The sequence below is a fragment of the Heptranchias perlo genome, chromosome 37, assembly GCF_035084215.1.
Source record: "Heptranchias perlo isolate sHepPer1 chromosome 37, sHepPer1.hap1, whole genome shotgun sequence".
NCBI lineage: Eukaryota > Metazoa > Chordata > Chondrichthyes > Hexanchiformes > Hexanchidae > Heptranchias > Heptranchias perlo.
In genome coordinates this window covers 6,880,455-6,899,010 of record NC_090361.1, presented here as the reverse complement: position 1 = coordinate 6,899,010, position 18,556 = coordinate 6,880,455, and the positions used below count along the sequence as shown (strand labels likewise).

At 43.9% G+C, this 18,556-nt stretch overlaps 1 protein-coding gene across 1 annotated transcript; it reads right to left on the bottom strand.

Moving 5' to 3' along the window:
• Positions 1-1,826: 1,826 nt before the first annotated feature.
• On the bottom strand, positions 1,827-17,782 carry LOC137304457 (UV excision repair protein RAD23 homolog A-like). Its single transcript, XM_067973056.1, is given in 10 exon segments — positions 1,827-2,776; positions 5,866-6,027; positions 7,612-7,736; positions 10,020-10,104; positions 10,913-11,040; positions 11,736-11,893; positions 13,488-13,630; positions 14,358-14,516; positions 17,561-17,583; positions 17,586-17,782. Coding segments are annotated over 10 exon segments (1,137 nt in total). The 5' UTR covers positions 17,626-17,782; the 3' UTR covers positions 1,827-2,662.
• Between the last annotated feature and the right edge of the window lie 774 nt (positions 17,783-18,556).

Sequence of the window (18,556 nt, the reverse complement as noted above, 5' to 3'; positions counted from 1 at the left end):
TTTTTTTGAACGATTTGATTGGACCGGGAGCCAATGTAGGTCGGCGAGCACAGGGGTGAGGGGTGAACTGGACTTGTTGTGAGTTAGGATACGGGCAGCAGAGTTTTGGACGAGCTCGAGTTTGGAAGATGGGAGGCCAGCCAGGAGAGCATTGGAATAGTCGAGTCTGGAGGTTACGAAAGCATGGATGAGGGTTTCAGCAGCAGATAAACTGAGGCGGGGCGGAGACGCACAAAAGGATAATGTACGGGAATTAAGCGTTACACTTAGAGGGAAGTTCATGCTACATGCAAAACTTTTAGTATATTGTAGTTTGCAAATCTCTCACGGCACTGTTCTTGGTAAATCAGAGGATGAGTTGTTTTATAAGCTCAGGAACATTATACTGATAAAAAAAACATTTTATTCGACTGCTAGAGAGGGTAGGTGCCTGTCCCTTTAAGCAAGAAATAATTGCATCGTTAAAATGAATGCTCAGTTACATATCAGGCTGCAACTCAGAACCTGGGCTTTGGTGTATAGGAAGATCAGTTAAAAGGCTGCAGATATATGGACGCTAGTATTTTCTGTTCCCAAAGAGCAAATCGTGTTGAGCGCAGTTTCAATTGAGATCTTAGAGATAAACACAAAATTGGCCATAATTCAGAAGGAAAGGAAGGCTTGCATTTATATAGTGCCTTATCACGTCTCTTAAATATCTCAAAACACTTCACAGGTAATGAATTACTTTGAAGTTCAGTGACTTTTATCTAGGCTAGTGACAATCACTTTACACACAGCAAGATCCCAAAAAAAGCAATAAGGTGAAAGAACACTTGATTTGTTTTTGGACACCAGATGATCTCCCTGCTCTTCTTCTACCAGTGCCATTAGCTCTTTGAACCATCAGAATAGGGAGATGGGGCCTCGGTCGAACATCTCACTCCAAGGAATGTACATCCCCCTATGATACTTGGGAGTATCAGCCTAGATTATATATTCATCCTTGAATGGGCTTAAACCCACAACCTTCTGGCTCCAAGATGAATATGGCATCCATCTGACACTTGGCTATCCCACTCAGTCAGAGGCCAGTTGTCACAAATGGAAATTATTCTGAATACAGAAGTGGTTTGCAAGGTAGAGTTGCTCAGAGCGTGGGCTCAGAAAAACACTCCTGGCTTCAAATTCTCACAAGGTTCACTCAACCTTCTATCTTTCTGATGTGGATAAAGTGATAAAAAAAAGAAAACTGAAAGACTTGCATTTACATAGCGCCTTTCACAACCTCAGGACGGCCCAAAGTTCTTTACAGCTAATGATGTAATGTAGGGAACGCGGCAGCCAATTTGCACACAGCAAGGTCCTACAAACAGCAATGTGATAATGAATAGATAATCTGTTTTAGTGATGTTGGTTGAGGGATAAATATTGGCCAGGACACCGGCGAGAATTCCCATGCTCTACTTCGAATAGTGCCACGGGATCTTTTACGACCACCCGAGACGGCAGACAGGATCTCTGCTTAACGTCTGGCGTGTTAGTCTAGATTTTGCGCTCAAATCTCTGGAGTAGGACTTGATCCCACGACCTTCTGACTCAGAGTGCTACCACTGAGCCACAGCTAACATCTGTGTAAACCCGTCTAACACGTGTCTTAGCCCAGTGGGCACTGAGCCTTAACAAAGTGCCCCAGTTGAGATCACCTAACTCCACTCAGACTAGTGACCAAACCTGGGTCCTTCCGGCCTGTCTGGTTCGGTACCACATCATGGGCACCCAACAATGTCTCATTTATGTCATCCTTTCACACCGCAGGCAAAAATTTAACACACATCAATCCCATATTAATTAAAAATAACTTTTAATTACATGGAAACGCTTAAAGACAGTTAGGTGTCTTTGTCATGAGAAAGTGATAATGACACCATGAAGAAAACAAAGTTCTAGCCCATCAGTCTTAATCCATTTTAGTGGGATAACAAAAAGCATACGCCACAGGCCCGGAGACCACAGCCGTCGTAGAAGAAATAAACCGCTCTAGAATGGAATTACAACGACTTTGTCACATACCGTCGTCACGCAATGGTCCTGATGCGAGATATTCCACTAAACACATTCGCATAGACAAAAGAAAAAGTGAACGTGGTAATTAAAGAGTTGAAGGAAAATCAATAACAGGACCCAAGTTAAGTACCGATTTGTTCTGTACTCATCGGTTCCAAGGCTAAGAAACGCCCCCTACTGAAGCAGGCGGTTAGTGTGCTAGTTTTCCAGGATTCACAAACTTAATGGGGAACGCTCTTGCTATTCAGGCAGGTCAGCTGCTCCTCCACCCCTCTTGCTCCCCCTTTTTTTGGGGGCATAATTTTGAATTATATCAGGTGAAAACAAATAGATCTCTTTAAACCCAGCAAACAAGTTATATTTACACTTTTCTTTTGCTTTAATATTGAAGAACTCGCCCCTCTCCCTCACTTCAATTTGCAGCCTTCCATGTTAAAATTAGTTGTGTTTCTAGCCCCCCATAAACTGTAATGTACAGTCTCTAATAGTCATTTCTACCTCATTATTCACGTACAGAGCTGAATAACAGCTTTTCTTTCAATTAATGTTGGTTTACACGCTGAGAGAGCAGGTATTTGACATCCGAGATATGCTGATAGAGTTTCTTTTCTGTTCTTCATTCGTCGTCAAAGTTCTGCTGCAGCAAGAAGTTTGCGGCAAGGTTTTCATTCTTCTCACAGGCAAAATAAGCCTGAATGACTAGGCCTTCGGGGAATCCCAAGGCTTTTAACTGTGCGAGAGAGAGAGAGAGAAAGGGGAAAAGCCACATTACAAACAGGTACCACAACAACAACAACAACAACTTGCATTTATATAGCGCCTTTAACGTAGTAAAACGTCCCAAAGCGCTTCACAGGAGCGATCAAACAAAATCTGACACCAGGCCTATAAGGAGATATTAGGACAGGGGAGCAAAAGCTTGGTCAAAAAGATAGGTTTTAAGGAGCGTCTTAAAAGGAGGAGAGAGAGGTAGAGAGGTTTAGTGAGGGAATTCCAGAGCTTATGGCCTAGACGGCCGAACGCACGGCCTCTAATGGTGGAGCGATTAAAATGGGGGATGCACAGGAGGCCAGAAAAGCGCAGAGATCTCGAAGGGTTGTAGCGCTGGAGGAGGTTACAGAGATAGGGAGGGGCGAGGCCATGGAGAGATCTGAAAGCAAGAATGAGAATTTTAACAACAAAGAGCAGAAGAAAAAAAAATAAACTGCAAATGCAGGAAACCTGAAATAAAAAAAAACAGAAAATGGTAGAAATGCACAACAGGCCCATCAGGCAGGTTAACGTTTCAAATAAAGACTCAACAATTCTGAATTAGGCTTTCTACTTAAGATTTAACCCATCTTTTAGATACTGAGGAACAACAAAGTTTTTTTTAGAAGCTGCATTAAAATGCTACATTTTAATTTAACTGTTTCTCCTCAATCGTCTCTTTTTATCTCCCTTCCATTTTATAATTGTTGAAAAAGAAATACAAATGAATTATGATTGGTAATGAATGAGCAGCCAATTGCTTGCAATGATCTGCTGAATATAACCAGATCTCAATGCCAACAATTTAGCAGAAATATTAGACGGTCACTTGCAAACAGGATCGATCGCTGGTCTGTGGTGACTCGGCTGATATCATCTGAGATGGTGGGAGAGGTCACTACAATTGTACTCTGTACCGCAGGGCCGGGGCGGGGGGGGGGAGAAAGAGGAAACAGTGCAGGATTCCCATTCAGTGATCAGCGAGAGGAGGTGCATGTGTATGAACATCAGGTGAGTTCGGTCCAAAAGTCTACCAACAACTGTGCAAAGATGGTCACTTCAGAGGGGGCCCGCAGGGCTATTGAGGCCTGTAGGTAAATGTACCCAGCACAAGCCAGTGCCTTTGGGACATGAGGGGAGAAAAATAAATCAGGCAAAAGTTTTATACTCTTGTCAGTAGCCAGTTTATCAAATTTGACAGCCTGGCAAAAGTGTCTACGTAATACAGATGATAAATTCCTCTGGAGTTCATCTATAAGAAAGGCGAGAAAAGGTCGGAACCATCATTCTCACCCTGTCACCAGTGCAACGCCGACACCACCCTCCCGACCCCCAGTAATGCTAACTCCTGGGGGAGGCAAAAAAACACTGGCCAATTACAGAAAACAAATGTGAGAAATTCCTGCCCGAGTCCCTAAAGCTCCAGATGGTTACCATCAATAGTAATACTGAAGCTAACCTCTTGCGTCTGAATTTCCTAATGAACAAAGGACTATGCAGAAACAAACATCCATCAAGGTGGTGCGAAAGGTCATAGACACCACTTTACCATCAAGTTTCCTATATCAACCTCAGAAGGGCTCGAGTTGACCAACACTATCAAAAGTACTGGCTGCTTTCAGTGTTATTAGAGTCCATCTTTGTCAAAGCATCAAATAAAAGTTCCTTACAGCATAACACTGGACATCTGAAAGAGAACTGCAGTCAGCAATCCAATCTCGGGGATCAGGTGACTATGCTAGTTTATGGTACTGAGCTAGCAATCTAGAGGTCGTGAGTTCAAATCCCACTGCGGCTAGTGTTGAAATTAAATTCAATAAATTGTGCACTGGCACCAGAATATGATCACTGTTGTAAAAACCCAACTGGTTTACTAACATCCTTCAGGGAAGGGAACCTGCCATATTTACCTGGTCTGGTTTATATGTAACCATTATGTGGTTGACTCTTAGTGCCCTTTGCTTTGTCCAAGAACAAATGAAAAACAAAACTAACATAACTACCCAGGCTTCACTCTTGTGCTTTGTATCATCTGATCAGATTGCAGCCTCATAATATACTGCCATCTGTCCAGTACCTGTCATCTAGTTTGAGTCACCCGAGCCAGAGTGGGCCCATATGCTGCCTTTCTGCAGCTGTACTTCTGAAGCATATCATCTCTTATTGAGGAGTTCCTGCAGTAATATTGGATAATAGCCCAAAAAAAAATCATCTGTTCCCATTTTCAGTCGAAAAACACACACACACACACACACACACACAAAAGAAAGATTTTTTTTTAAAAAAGTATCTGTACTGGCCATTTCTACCTTCATGGGATTAAAAGAGAACAGAGTTTGAAATTTGATGGAAAGCTGCAAGGCTACTGTGAATTGTAGCCCCCGACTAAACCTTACTGAAAGTCGGAAGCAAGGTTTCCTCCCTATGGATTGTTACTTCTGATTGACCCGGTGGATATCTCTCTGCTGGAAATAATGAAGTGCACCACCCATGTGGTACTGAGCCAAATACACCAGAAGGTCCCTACTCTATGCTGAGTTAGTTGGTCTCAGCCAGGGCGACATTTGGGATGCTACAATTAGCCTCAGCGGCCTTAGATTAGGGAAGGGAGAAAGATCAGCCATGATTCCTTCTTCCTGTTTCCTTGTCCTGCTGGGGATGTAAATGTGCCAGTATTGGGTGAGGATAGGATCGGGTTTGACTATGAAGCTTCCCCCGACTCCTTACGGTCGAACAGCCTGATGATACTCATGAAGGTAGGCCCCCGGGACAAGGTACTGGAGGACATCTGGCACCCTGTGTAACCATATCCAGCACAAGTCAGTACCTTCATGGAAGATGGGGAGGAAAGAAAAAGAACAAATTACATAAATTTTGAGAAATTTAAAATGTTGTTTGAAGAGTTGACATGAGATGTTGGGTGTCTTTGTTTTAAATGCGTCACTACTGAAAACCCCACCGACTGATTTAGAAAAGTCAGAACTCCACAGGAGATAGGAAGGATTTGTTGTCAATTCTATGAAAAGCTCTTTCTAGTTTAGCTAAGTTTCTTTGCTGGTTTTCACTGACCCGGTCTATGGCTTCTTTTTCTTGGGGTGTAACCTGAATGTAATTCGTCTGCGACGTGTCCTCTCCGACTGCTCCCATCTCCCCTTCAATCTCGCCAGCATCCTCCATAGGCTCGTTTAACATCTGGATGAAGTGCTCTTGGTGTTGGCTGATTTGCTGCAGGTAAGTCACTGCTGATTATCATATTTTCACTAATAGAGCACCTTATTACATCAAAACATCCCCAAGCACTTTGTATACAATGAATTCATTTTGAGATGCAATGACCGTTTTGATGTAGGTAAACTTGGCGGCCAATCTGTGCCAAAAACATACCTCAAAACAGTTAATTTTTGTTTCAGGTGGCATTGGTTAAGAGAAATATTGGCCTGAAAACTGGGAGAATGCCTAATTAAAGACAGAAATGCAACACCACAAGGCTACCCTCTATAAATTACCAAAGAAAAAAAAGAAGCCCTTAATATTCATTACAAAACTTATGTTAGAGGGTGCGGTAGCCTCGTGGTTATGGCAATGGATTAACAACCTATGGCGGTGAGTTCAAGTCCCACCGTGTTGTGAGACTGAATTCAATAAATGTGGCAATTTGTGGGCTAGCAAAAATGACCATGAATGATGCAGGATTGTTGTAAAAACTCAACTGGTTCAGTAATGCCCTTTAGGGAAAAGAACCTGCCACCCCTACAGAGTTTAGTCCAGTCCCAAGCCAAGCGATTGACTATTAACGCCCTCAGGGCAACCAGGAATGGACAACAAAAGCTATCTCGCTAACATCACCCACATCCCAACAATAAATAATAAAACACACATGCACAGACACGATGAAAAGAAAACTTGCTTAAAATTAAAGTTTTTGGCAGATGAACCAGTCAATTAAACTTGAACCAGATCAAATAAATGATCACTTTAGACAAGAAGCTTGTCAGAAGTAATCACTGATCAAAGAGAATAAAAATACACAGAAACAGAGAAGCAATGCTAATGGATATTGGATGTTTACTGAGCCTTTTTCCTGTAATTTCAGATAGACAATGATTCATCTCCCGCCCCACCAATGTGCATGTGGCAGTAACTAGAAGGAATATTACTTCCCCACAGCAATGATACTTTGAGACTACTAAATTAACACAGCTGAGTACATATTCTTTATATATTGTTTTTTTTTTAAAAGGGCTTTGTGCTCACTAAGGTGAAGAACTACAGTCATGAGATATATTGAGGAAGGCTACTCCTCTACCTTAGATCAGCCAGATAAAAAAACCTACACTTTCCTCCCCCGCCCCAATCAGAGCATCCACGTGCTTCATAAATTATGTTAAGCTTTATGCCTCCACTAGCCATTCTGCAAATTCATTACACTTTGTGTGAAGAATTTCCTCACTTCAGTCCTTTTGCTAGTCACACATTTGTCCTACTGTTTAGCTTGAAGTAGATCTACCTTTTCTGCACCATTAACTATCTTATATACCTCTATTCTGGGGAATTGATTATTTATTCATCCCCCCCCCCCCCCATTCAGTGTCATCAAACACCCCCAGGTGGGATTAAAGCATGGATTAGACGTAGGGATAAGATCCAACATATCTCAACCCTAGCTGGCATCACACTGTTGCAATCTCCACTACAGATGTAAAATTAAGCTTAGTGAATGTCATCTTTCTCGGTATATTCTATTTCTAAGTTTATGCTGTTGTAAACCATGCACTTTCCCTAAAGTTTTTGATAGATTTTCACCCTTACCTGCAGTAGCTGTGGGTTTTCTCTGCCCAGCTGCTGAAGTAGGGCTGGTAACATCGACGGGTTCTGCTGAAGTACTTGCCTCATGTTCTGGAACTGGGGCAGATCTCGGAGGAACTCCAGAGGACTCTCACCTAAGTGGAGGGGAGGGAAGAAAGGGAATTGAACAAAAATGTTTACGGTCAGGCAGCACGATTGGGGCAACAAACAGGAGATACAGCCTGCTGGTCCACAGAATGGTGAATGTAGGTCCATGCCAAACTGCTGAGCTCCCGAACTCATGCCACCATAGGGAGCTGCCAAGCATAGACTAAGTACTACAGGGAGGGAGGGAAGAGAACAAAACCTCCTAGTGGCTGGTGCATCGTTGGCAGAGGCTTGCAATCTGGTCATGCACAATCTCGGGTGATGACGGCACATGGAGAGAGAAAATGCCGAGTTTAAAAAAAAATAAGAAATTGAATTCTTTCAGCTGCCTTGTTATTTTCCTCAAAAGAGCTGTTGTTTTGAATGGAAATTTTATTTTATTCCCATTCCGCCCCCAGTCCTGCAGCAAAGTTGTAAATGAGGCATATTAGACTATTAGGGGAAGTGACCTGCTGCAGCAAGAAATGTGTTGTTGCACTATTGTGGTACTGGGGCAGCAAATCACATGAGTAATGCGGAAATGCACAGATGTCACGCCGTGCCACTCCCTTGCCCTAATCACAAAGAAGAACGGAGCAGGAACACTGGCGGATTTTTCCTCTCCTTAACCCAAGGAGGCAGGTCAAAATTGCAGCACCTCCACTGAGATCAGCTAACTCATTATAGATGAGGGATTGAACCAAGCACTCTTCTGGTCAGTATAGCTCAGTTCTAAAGTGGGCAGTGCATTTACCAACAGGATGATATTTTATGGTCAGAATTGATCCTCAGCTGCACGTATGAAACCAAGAATAATCTCCACGTAGAAAGAAAGAATTTGCATTTATATAGTGCTTTACATGACCTCAGGACATCTAAAAGTGTTTCACAGCCAATTAAGTACTTTTCAAGTATTGTAATATAGGGAAACGTGACAGCCAATTTGCACACACCAAGGGCCCACTAACAGCAATTAAATAAATGACCAGATAATCTGTTTTAGTGATGTTGGACAAGGGATAAATGTTGGCCTAGGATACCGGGGAGAATTCCCCTGCTCTTCTTTGAAATAGTGCCATGGGATCTTTTATGTCACCGAGGAGCAGACGGGGCCTCGGTTTAATGTCGGACCTCCAGCGGTACAGCACTCTCTCAGTACTGCATCCTAAGGTACGTGCTCAAGTCTCTAGCATGCGAGTTGAATGTGTGAGGCAAGAGTGCTATCACTAAGCCAAGGCTAACACCTGACATGGTAAACAAATTATATCTTCAGGGCTTTTAACCATAAGATGATGAGCAACTACGTTTGCAATTATAATGATTGTAGCAGGAAGCAAAGAGGGCTGAAATTTCATAGCTATGATAGCAATTTCTAATTCATTGTATTGCAATGTTTGATATATCATGCAATGTTGTTTGTGCTCTAGTGTTTTGCTTCTTGTGAATAAAATTACTTACAATTAATTTTCGCATGTTACATCACATCAAAAACCAATTAAAAGCCTTAGAATAAGGATAAAGGTATAACAGCTCCTCAGATGGCTAAGTACGTAAATACACTGCCTGGAGAAACACTAAGCTGTACAAACCCAACTGTCCCAACATTGACTCCCTGGTCCTTGGTGAATGAGTACTCTCAGAGAGGGCAGTAGCAGGGGCAGCAAGACTAGCTTTGGTGCCCTTGAGTTAGAGAAGGGAAAAGAAGTTGGGGCTCCCACTCCTGATCCCTATCCAATGACCCCACTGGAAATCAAGTGGGGATGGAATCTGGCTCCGCAGCGATATTCCCTGAGGTCAAATAGTCTGTTGACATTCACTGTCAAGATTCAGGCTTGGGCGAGGAATCAACACTGGCACGAAAGAAAGGAAGGCAAAGAAAACCAGCAGCAAATAAACAATCTCAGCTAGGGCAGAAATAGGATCAGTTAGGAGCAGGAACTTACCCAGGGTTCCAGCACCAATCGCTATCCAGCGAACCGTGCTGGAAGTGAATGTCTGAATATCAGGTTCAGCTACAATACCCCTACAGTCAAATAGCCCAATGACCCTCACTGTCTTGGCTCACACATAAATAATGACCATTCAGGAGGGTCCCCAGCATCTATAGTACTGCACCCCAACAAGGAGACAGCTTCAAGAAAGGAGGGGGGAAAAATTGGTAAAGTTTTTTTAAAAAAATGTTCTGACAACTGCTGCTAAACATCCACAAATATTTCAATATATGTAACCCAGATAAACAAATAGAAGCTTTGTCAAGTTATTTGCAAAAATGTGTGCAGAGTGTCCCTTACCTGGTGGTTCTGGGTTAGTTACTTGACCAGACACAAGAATGTCTTGGGACACTGTACTCTCCTGCACTGGACTATCAGGCAAACCCTGTAAACAAAAGAAGAGGGGCAAGAGAGGTTCAATGTGGCTCTGCCACCAAGATCAAATAATAATTTTACAACAATGGGATCCTATGATCTGGTATAAATGCTGCCGCATTCTTTTATTTTATTGCACTAGCCCACACTCCACTGCTAAAAAGTCCATACAAAATACTGGCTATTATTGTGTAGTAAAATGCACTATAAATACAGGAAAGCCTGCACTTGCTACACTCTCTCATTATCAAGCACAACACTACAGCTCAGACAAGGTCAACATGACCCACACCCAATAAGAAACGCTTGCAGTTTGCATTCTGCATTTCATCTGGTCTCTCACTTGGTGCCTTGTTTGCACGGACTAATTATGCATATCTTTTTTCGGGAGATGTCAGTGTAACTAACATCCTTTAATAAAGGGGGAGTCCAAAACTAGAGGTCATTAATATAAGATAGTCACTAATAAATCCAATAGGGAATTCAGGAGAAACTTCTTTACCCAAAGAGTGGTAAGAATGTGGAATGCTCTACCTCAAGGAGTAGCTGAGGCAATTAGCATAGATGCATTTAAAGGGAAGCTAGATAAGCACACAAGGGGGAAAGGAATAGGAGGATATGCTGATAGAGTTAGATGAAGTAGAGGGGGGAGGAGGTTTGTGTGGAGCATAAACGCCAGCATAGACCTATTTCTGTGCTGTAGACGCGACGTAACTTGATGTAAGGACAGACCCCCTCATTACTTTGCTTGGAACAGTCAGATAAACTTGCACTGAATGGTATGAGCAGCACCCTCCCCCTCCACACACACACCTTACCGTCAGCAGGTACTCCACAGCCCTGTGTGGGTTATTGAAGCTTGCCCTTAAGGCTGCCACCACCTGCTCACGCTCGTAACCCATCGATATGATTTCTGACAGCATGGTCTCGTAAGCCGGGTCCCTCTCTGGAAAGAGAAACAGAAGCAATAAACCAATTAAAAAGATTTTATAATATAAATACACTTGTGTGGTGTGCTAGTAATCAATAGCAAAATTACATCCTTCAGTAAGACTGTCAAAATCCATTAATTGCCAAGGGCAACATAGCGATCAATGTTCAACATGATACTTGTCAACTTTCAGATTACATATATATCAAACACACGCATTAGCAGACTTTTCATGGCATTGCTCATGGAGAATACATTATTTTATAATAATAGGGATGTTACCAAAGTGTGACAGAGCAAGTGTTACAGTAAGTAGGTGTGATATTTACAGGAAGCGCATACTATGCACAGGACTTTTAACATATTAGACATTTTATAAATTAAAAAAAATAGATGGTGGAGTGATTGCCTGGCACTAATAATACTCAGAGATGATTAGACAGTTGTGAATACTTAAGGTGCCCTCCTGCAGTTACGGGCAACTGTTTACACAGGATTTCCATTCTAATTGTTTACACTGGCAGTTTCAATATTAAATACTGAAATATTAAATACTGACATAAAAGTGTAACTGAAAATCAAAACAATGGGAAGTTGGACACGAAATGCATGCATACTTAAGGCTTTTAATAATAGATATCTGTAGACTTACTGGTTTTTCTTGGTCCTATCCCTTGTGTTTATAAAAAAAAAGTTATAGGTTTACTAACCTGATGTCGTCTGAGCACCATCATCGGGCAGGTCCTCAGGTACATCAGTCTGCAAACTCGGTTCCGAGAGTAAATCGATCATCGATACTGGTGTAGGGAGTAGGTCACTAACTGACAAAGGGGCAGAGAGTATATCACTCCCTGATGAGGGCACTGAACTGCGAATACAAATTTAAGAGGCATCTTTAACCAGTAATTTTAATCGTTGATGGAAGGTGAAATCGTTCTAAACTCTGACATGTTTAGTTCCGATTCCAGGATATCAATGTCCATTATTGGCTCCCTACATTGGCACTACCATATCTGGCTCTCTTATACTGGTGGCAGAATCGCAGACCCAGGTTTTTGAGGGTCTACGATTTTACTGCTGGGATAAGGGAGCTAGATTTAGTAGCGGAAGTGCAGAGAGCTGGCTCACAAACACCTGTCTCCCAGAATCTGAACATTTTTTTTTAAAAAAATTAATTCACAAGATGTGGGCAAAGCTGGCATTTATTGCCCATCCCTAGTTGCCCTGATAAGGTGGTTGTGGGCCATTTGAAACTAGGCCACTTCAGAGGCAGCTAAGAATCAACCATATTGGAGTGGTATTGGAGTCACACATAGGCCCAGACTGGGTAAGGACCAGAGGTTTCCTTCTCTAAAGTTTTTACGACAATCTGACAGCTTCATAGTCACATTTTTGTTGTTTACTGATACCAGCTTTTTATTTCCAGATTATTAAATTTTTTTTTAAAAACTGAATTCAAATTCTCAACCTGCCATGGTGGGATTTGAACTCAAATTCAAGGATTATTACAGTCCGGGCCTCTGGATTACGAGTGAAGACAAGACCAGGCTCTGCTGTCATCACCATCAAACAGCCTGTTTACATTCACAGTCCAGGCTCTCACGCGAAGAATGGCCATTTCGACGAGGTACCGCAAAGTGCGGGGCGCTCATGGAACCATACCCCAGTCAATGCCTTCAAGAGAGGAAGAGGAGAGAGAAAAATATTTCCGTGTCCTCAAATCCGACTACCTGTAGCACAGTGCACTAGAGCTCTGACATACCACCAACGGCCTGTCCCATGCGCCAGTTTTAACTGAATTCCACCTAGGAACAGCCAAAAGGAACACAGCTCTGAATTCCTTGCTCCAGAGACAGGTTGCTCATTCCCCTTTTTTTCCCCCTGTTTTCTTCCCTCCTCTTCTAAAGGCATTCACTGAATGCTGGGGCACAGTTCCATAGTTGCTGGCTGCCTCACCCAGTAGGCCAGTTCTTACATTCAAGCCTAGACTCAAAGCATCAACATGCTGTTCTTCATTGGAAGCCATCAGAGCCACGGCTGATTTCATCCTCATTTTGATAGTCGCACACTTTCTTGCGGGGGGGGGGGGGGGGGGGGGGGGGGGTTGAAGAATAGTGATCAGGAACTGGAAGCTTGGCTTAATTTTTTTGTTCCCCTCCCTAGTCCAGGGCACTGAGTCCCCACCACTGCCAGTCTGAGATCAACTAGGACAGCACCGCTGGAGATTTAACCAACAAGCCCCCTACTCTGCATGGCTCAGGAATGTACCAGAGAGTACACCTAGCCACTGAGCAAGAAGGGGAGCTTCCGCTGGAGACACTTAGCAGTAAACTTGCGTGTGCCCATGCATCTTTCCGCAAGTCAAAGAGTCTTTTCTATACTTCGAACAAAAAACCACAACAGAGTATTTTCTCACAGGAAGCTGAGAGCTGCTGGTTTAATCCCATGTTATCACCTTGTACCTGGATATTGAAACAGAGCTGGTAATAGTCTGGGCCTGGCTTCCATCGTCCGCATTCTGTTTCTCTTCTCCTTCTGCATGAGGCTGGGTGGTCGACGGCTCAGCTGCAGAAACAGATCCGGTTTCTGAGGGGGTACCTTTAGGCTGTAGATTTTTTTTTTAAAAAAGGAAAGGTGCATTCTTAATTAAGTCGCTATCCAAAGTCATTGAGTTAATTAACAATTAGATGTCTGGTTATAACATACAAAGAATGCATAATTCCTTTGTAACATAGTGAAATGAGATGAAGGAATCCATGAGGAGAGGAGAGTGGAAATTGGAGGAAAAATAAACAAAACACAACTCACAAACTCTACCTGCACTATACAATAAAAATAACAGATTAAAGTGGGTTTCAAAGCAGTAACTCATGAGGGGGCGAGAACTCATTGGGAAACTGCTCAAATTCCAAATCTTACAGCAATATCTCAAATACTTTGTGCATTACTGACATCCAAGCAACTTATCACATCCCTCACACTAGAAAACAGATCCAAGCATCTCGTACTGGGAGCCACTTTGGCAGGGTCGGAGGAGGGGGGGGGGGGGAATGATGGTACATCTTTCATAACGAGGTCCTAGGAATAACAGGTGAGTAGAAGGGTATTGGGGTGACCTCGCCTCCATGGGATCTTTATTGCTCATCTGAAGAAGCGGATATTATCTCATTTCAAATAACTCATTTGAAAGGCAATGTCTCCATCCATGTAGTGCATCCTTAAAGTGGGGGATAATTGTGCATTAGCTCAAAATCCCCAGGAAATGCCGTTATCCCACAAGCCATCAGTACAGAAAAGGGTGCCACCACTAGAAACCCAAAAATATTGCACACCTTTGTTACCATGACGACAACAAAATTCTTCTCATCGATCTTGTATTCCTTAAGTTGCATATCATTGTTTAGAATCTTTCCAGCATATATGAGTTTCTGACCAGCAACAGGGAAGCTGTTGCCTTTCTCTGCTTCAATACATTCTTTCAATGCTTGCACCTGTCAAATAAAATGTTTTAAAAGACAGTAATAAACAGTCAGGCACTGACAACATATCATTGAGAATAACCCACTGCTGCTTAACACCTCCTGAAAGTCCTCTTGATAAGTATTTTTTTTTTAAAAGATGCATTTTAGCATTTTCTTTCCAATTTTCAGGTTTTAAGCACTGTGTAATGATTTACCGAGCCACACAGACCAAAAGTTCACAGCTTCAATTCCTGGTCTGTACAGAGTTAGTTATCATCAGCCAGGGAAGCAGTTAGGAGCTCTACAGATGGGCTCGGGAAGCAAAACATCCCGCCGGGGTTTCCAGTGCTGACGGCTAGCCTGTGGGCAAGTAGAGCAGGGTGCTGATGCCACTGGATCCGTTCCACAACAAAAGTCAGTGGCTTCAAGACAGTAAGGGGAAAAAACAGCTAGCCAAAATGAAAATAAATATAAAATATAATTGTAATTACATTACATTTGCTGCCAACAATCAGGAAATTCAAAGTCGTGCTATTGGTAATTCTATGAATGATAATTTAAGGAATACATTTTTAAAAATATTTCTGGCATATATGTTATTAACACTATTTAAGGTGATTAGTGCACATATATAATTCACTCTATATATTAGAAATGATGACACAACACATGCAATAATACTGTGAATGATATGAATAATCTTGCACATCAGTGACAAAAAAAGACGGAAAGGATGTCCCAAAGCACTTCACAGCCAATGAATTACTTTTGAAGTGTAGTCGCTGTTGTTACGTAGGCAAATGTGGCAGCCAATTTGCGCACAGAAAGATCCTATAACAGCAATGGGGTGAATGAGTAATTAATGTGTTTTGGTGGTGTTCAGCAAGGGATAAATGTTGGCCAAGCCACTGGGAAAACTTCCTACTCTTCTTCGAAAAAGTGGCATGGGACCTGAACATGCAGACAGAGCCTGAATTTAATGTCTCGTGTGAAACAGTACCTCGAACAACGCAGCACTCAATACTGCACTCAAGTGTCAGCCTAGATTATGTAGTCAAGTCCGTAATAGAGCTTGAACCCACAACCTTCTGACTCAGAGGCGAGAGTCACACTAATCGCAGCAGAGGCACCAAAACACTTAAAGAACTGCTGCCATATCACACACAGGTTAATACTCCAACAGCTCAATATATTTTATGCAGAAAGGTGCTAAGTGCTGTCTTCGATCCAGTATTAAAAGTCCTATAGATTTATACTAATTACTCCCATTTAAGTGCATACTTCTGAAGATTATTGGTACCTGCTCCTGTAATGAATGGACATTAAGGTTTCTGCAGGTTTGCTTACGAGCACAGAGAACTGGCAAGCTTCCCATTGATTGTCCAACTAAGACCACCCTACCCATTAAGTGCAAGCAGGGCTACTCCACAACCCAATCTTTCATCTTAATAAAAGGCATCAGTTAACTGAGGCTCCATCACATCTGTCAGAAACATGCATTCACTCTGAGTGAATTACTCTCAATTGCAGGGGCTGTTGCTCCTCAGCTTAACGAGCACAAAAGACCACCCCATACATAAATTTACAGCCGATGCTGCTGGAGTAATCCAAAATTAATTTCTCCCCCATAGTCCTATATCTTCCTCTAGAATCATAAAATCATAGAATCGTTACAACACAGGAGGGCGCCATTCGGCTGTTTGTAAGAGCAATCCAGTTAGTCCCATTCCCCCGCTCTTTCCCCATAGTCCTGCAAATTTTTTCTCTTTAAATATTTATCCAATTCCTTTTAAAAGCCACAATTGAATCTTCATCCAACGCCCTTTCAGGCAGCGCATTCCAGATCATAACTACTCGCTGCATAAAAAAGTTTTTCCTCACATCTACTTGAATTATTTATCCAATTGTCCCTAAAGATGCAATGGTCTCTGTCCCAACTATCCTTGTGGCAAGGCATTTCATGCTCCAGTGACACTCTGGGTAAAGACATTGCTCCTAACCTCTCCCCTCACTTTCAGTGATAGCTTTAAACTGATAAGCCCTCATCGCTGACTCTCCAACCTCAGGAAACATACATTCCCTATTTGCCCTATCATTTTAAAAGCCTCTGCCCCAGCTGAAACATTCTCAGTGTCTCGGGTTTTTCGTGGTAGCACTCTCGCCTCGGAGTACTTGAGCACAAAATCTAGGCTGGCACTCCCAGCGCAGTACTGAGGGAGTGCTGCACCGTCGGAGATACCCTTAAATCGAGGCCCCGTTTGCCCTCTCAGGTGGACGTAAAAGATCCCATGGCACCATTTCAAAGAAGAGCAGGGGAGTTCTCCCCGGTGTCCTGGCCAATATTTATCCCTCAACCAACATCACTAAAACAGATGATCCAGTCATTATCAAATTGCTGTTTGTTGGATCTTGCTGTGCACAAGTTGGCTGCTGCGTTCCCTACATTACAACAGTGACTATACATAAAATAAAAAGTACTTAGTTGGCTGTAAATTGGCTTTGGACGTCCTGAGGTGGTGAAAGGCGCTATTTAAATGCAAATTCTCTTCTTTCATAACTGCACCTTCCCACCCTCCCTCCCTCCCCCCACTCCTCCTTCCTCTCCTCCCCCCACCCCCCCCCCTCCCCACCCCCCCCCTCCCCTCCCCCCCCCCTCCCCTCCCCCCACCCCCCCCCTCCCCTCCCCCCCCCCCCCCTCCCCCCACCCACCCCCCCCCTGCTCCCCCCCCCTCTGCTCCCCCACCCCCTCCTCCCCCCCCCCCTCTCCTCCCCCCACCACCCCCCCCCCCTCTCCTCCCCCACCCACCCCCCCCCTCTCCTCCCCCCACCCACCCCCCCCCCCCCCCCCCTCCCCCCACCCACCCCCCCCCCTCTCCTCCCCCACCCACCCCCCCCCCTCTCTCCCCCCACCCCTCCCCACGGTGAATCTGCTCTCTGTGCACTCTCCCGCCGGGTGGCTTTTAATGTCCTTTCTGTACTTGGGGCCATTAGCCGCGGCCCGGTGGGTGGGCTGACCGCCTCCCCTCCCCGCCCCGCCCCGGGCTCCCGCTCCCCCGAGGCCCCCGGCGCCTCACCGTTTGCTCGGGCTCTATCTCGATTTGAACGTTTGCTGCTGCAGCGTTTTCACGGTGATGAGCATGATGATTGATGATGATGGCGGCGGCCGGCCCGGTCCCCCCCTCTGGGGGGCTCTCCGACTATCCCGCTTCTTCTTGAATTTGCTGGAAATTTCCACCAGGCCGACAGGTGTCAAAGTCTCACACCGCCGCCATCTTCACGCAGCGCTGCGTCAGCGCGCAACGTCGTCGCCAGGAGACCGGCCGCGCTACGTCATCGCCTGGAGACGAGCGCCAGGTCCCTAGCAACCACGTTATTATGGCCTGGAAAATGGCCACCAACCTGAAGCTTTGAGTCTTTCCAGGGGGGGAAAAAGTGACAAGTCACTGCCCCAAAAAAGTGCTTTCCAAATCTTTCATTTTTTAAGGCCTCACTTATTTACAATAGCCACTTATTTTTATTATGAAAAGTGTAACCTATTTTCAGATGTAAATATATATTCATATCTTTAAAATAGTCACAACTTCATGCCTTTTCTAAATAAAACCAATGAGGAGACAAAACAAAAGTGCACTCTTTTTTAGAGGGGCACAAATAATAAGGAACCAAACCATAAAACGAAGGAAACTTATAAAATTAAATGATACTGTTGCTCCCAGTGTCCACTATGAATTCCAGTTCCCGCGGTGCCCACCAGTCACGGAAGGCCTCAAGCGTACTGGCGGATACCGCGTGCTCTGTCCGCAGGGTCACCCGGCCCCGGAAGAGAGGCAGGCAGTCAGAGCGACCACCCCCACAGGCTGCCTTGGCCAGGCCCAGGAGCAGACCCACGAGGAGATCCTCTGACTTCCCCCCCCCCCACCCCCCCATTTCACCCCCAGCTTCATGTTTGGTTTTAATGGGTCCAATATCTTTCTCCCTCTTTTTTTTTTCTCGTGTATCAAAACAATTTTTATTGTAACGTAAAATTCTTGCATATCAGTTGCTCTGCTGAACTGTTTGTCCATTTCTTT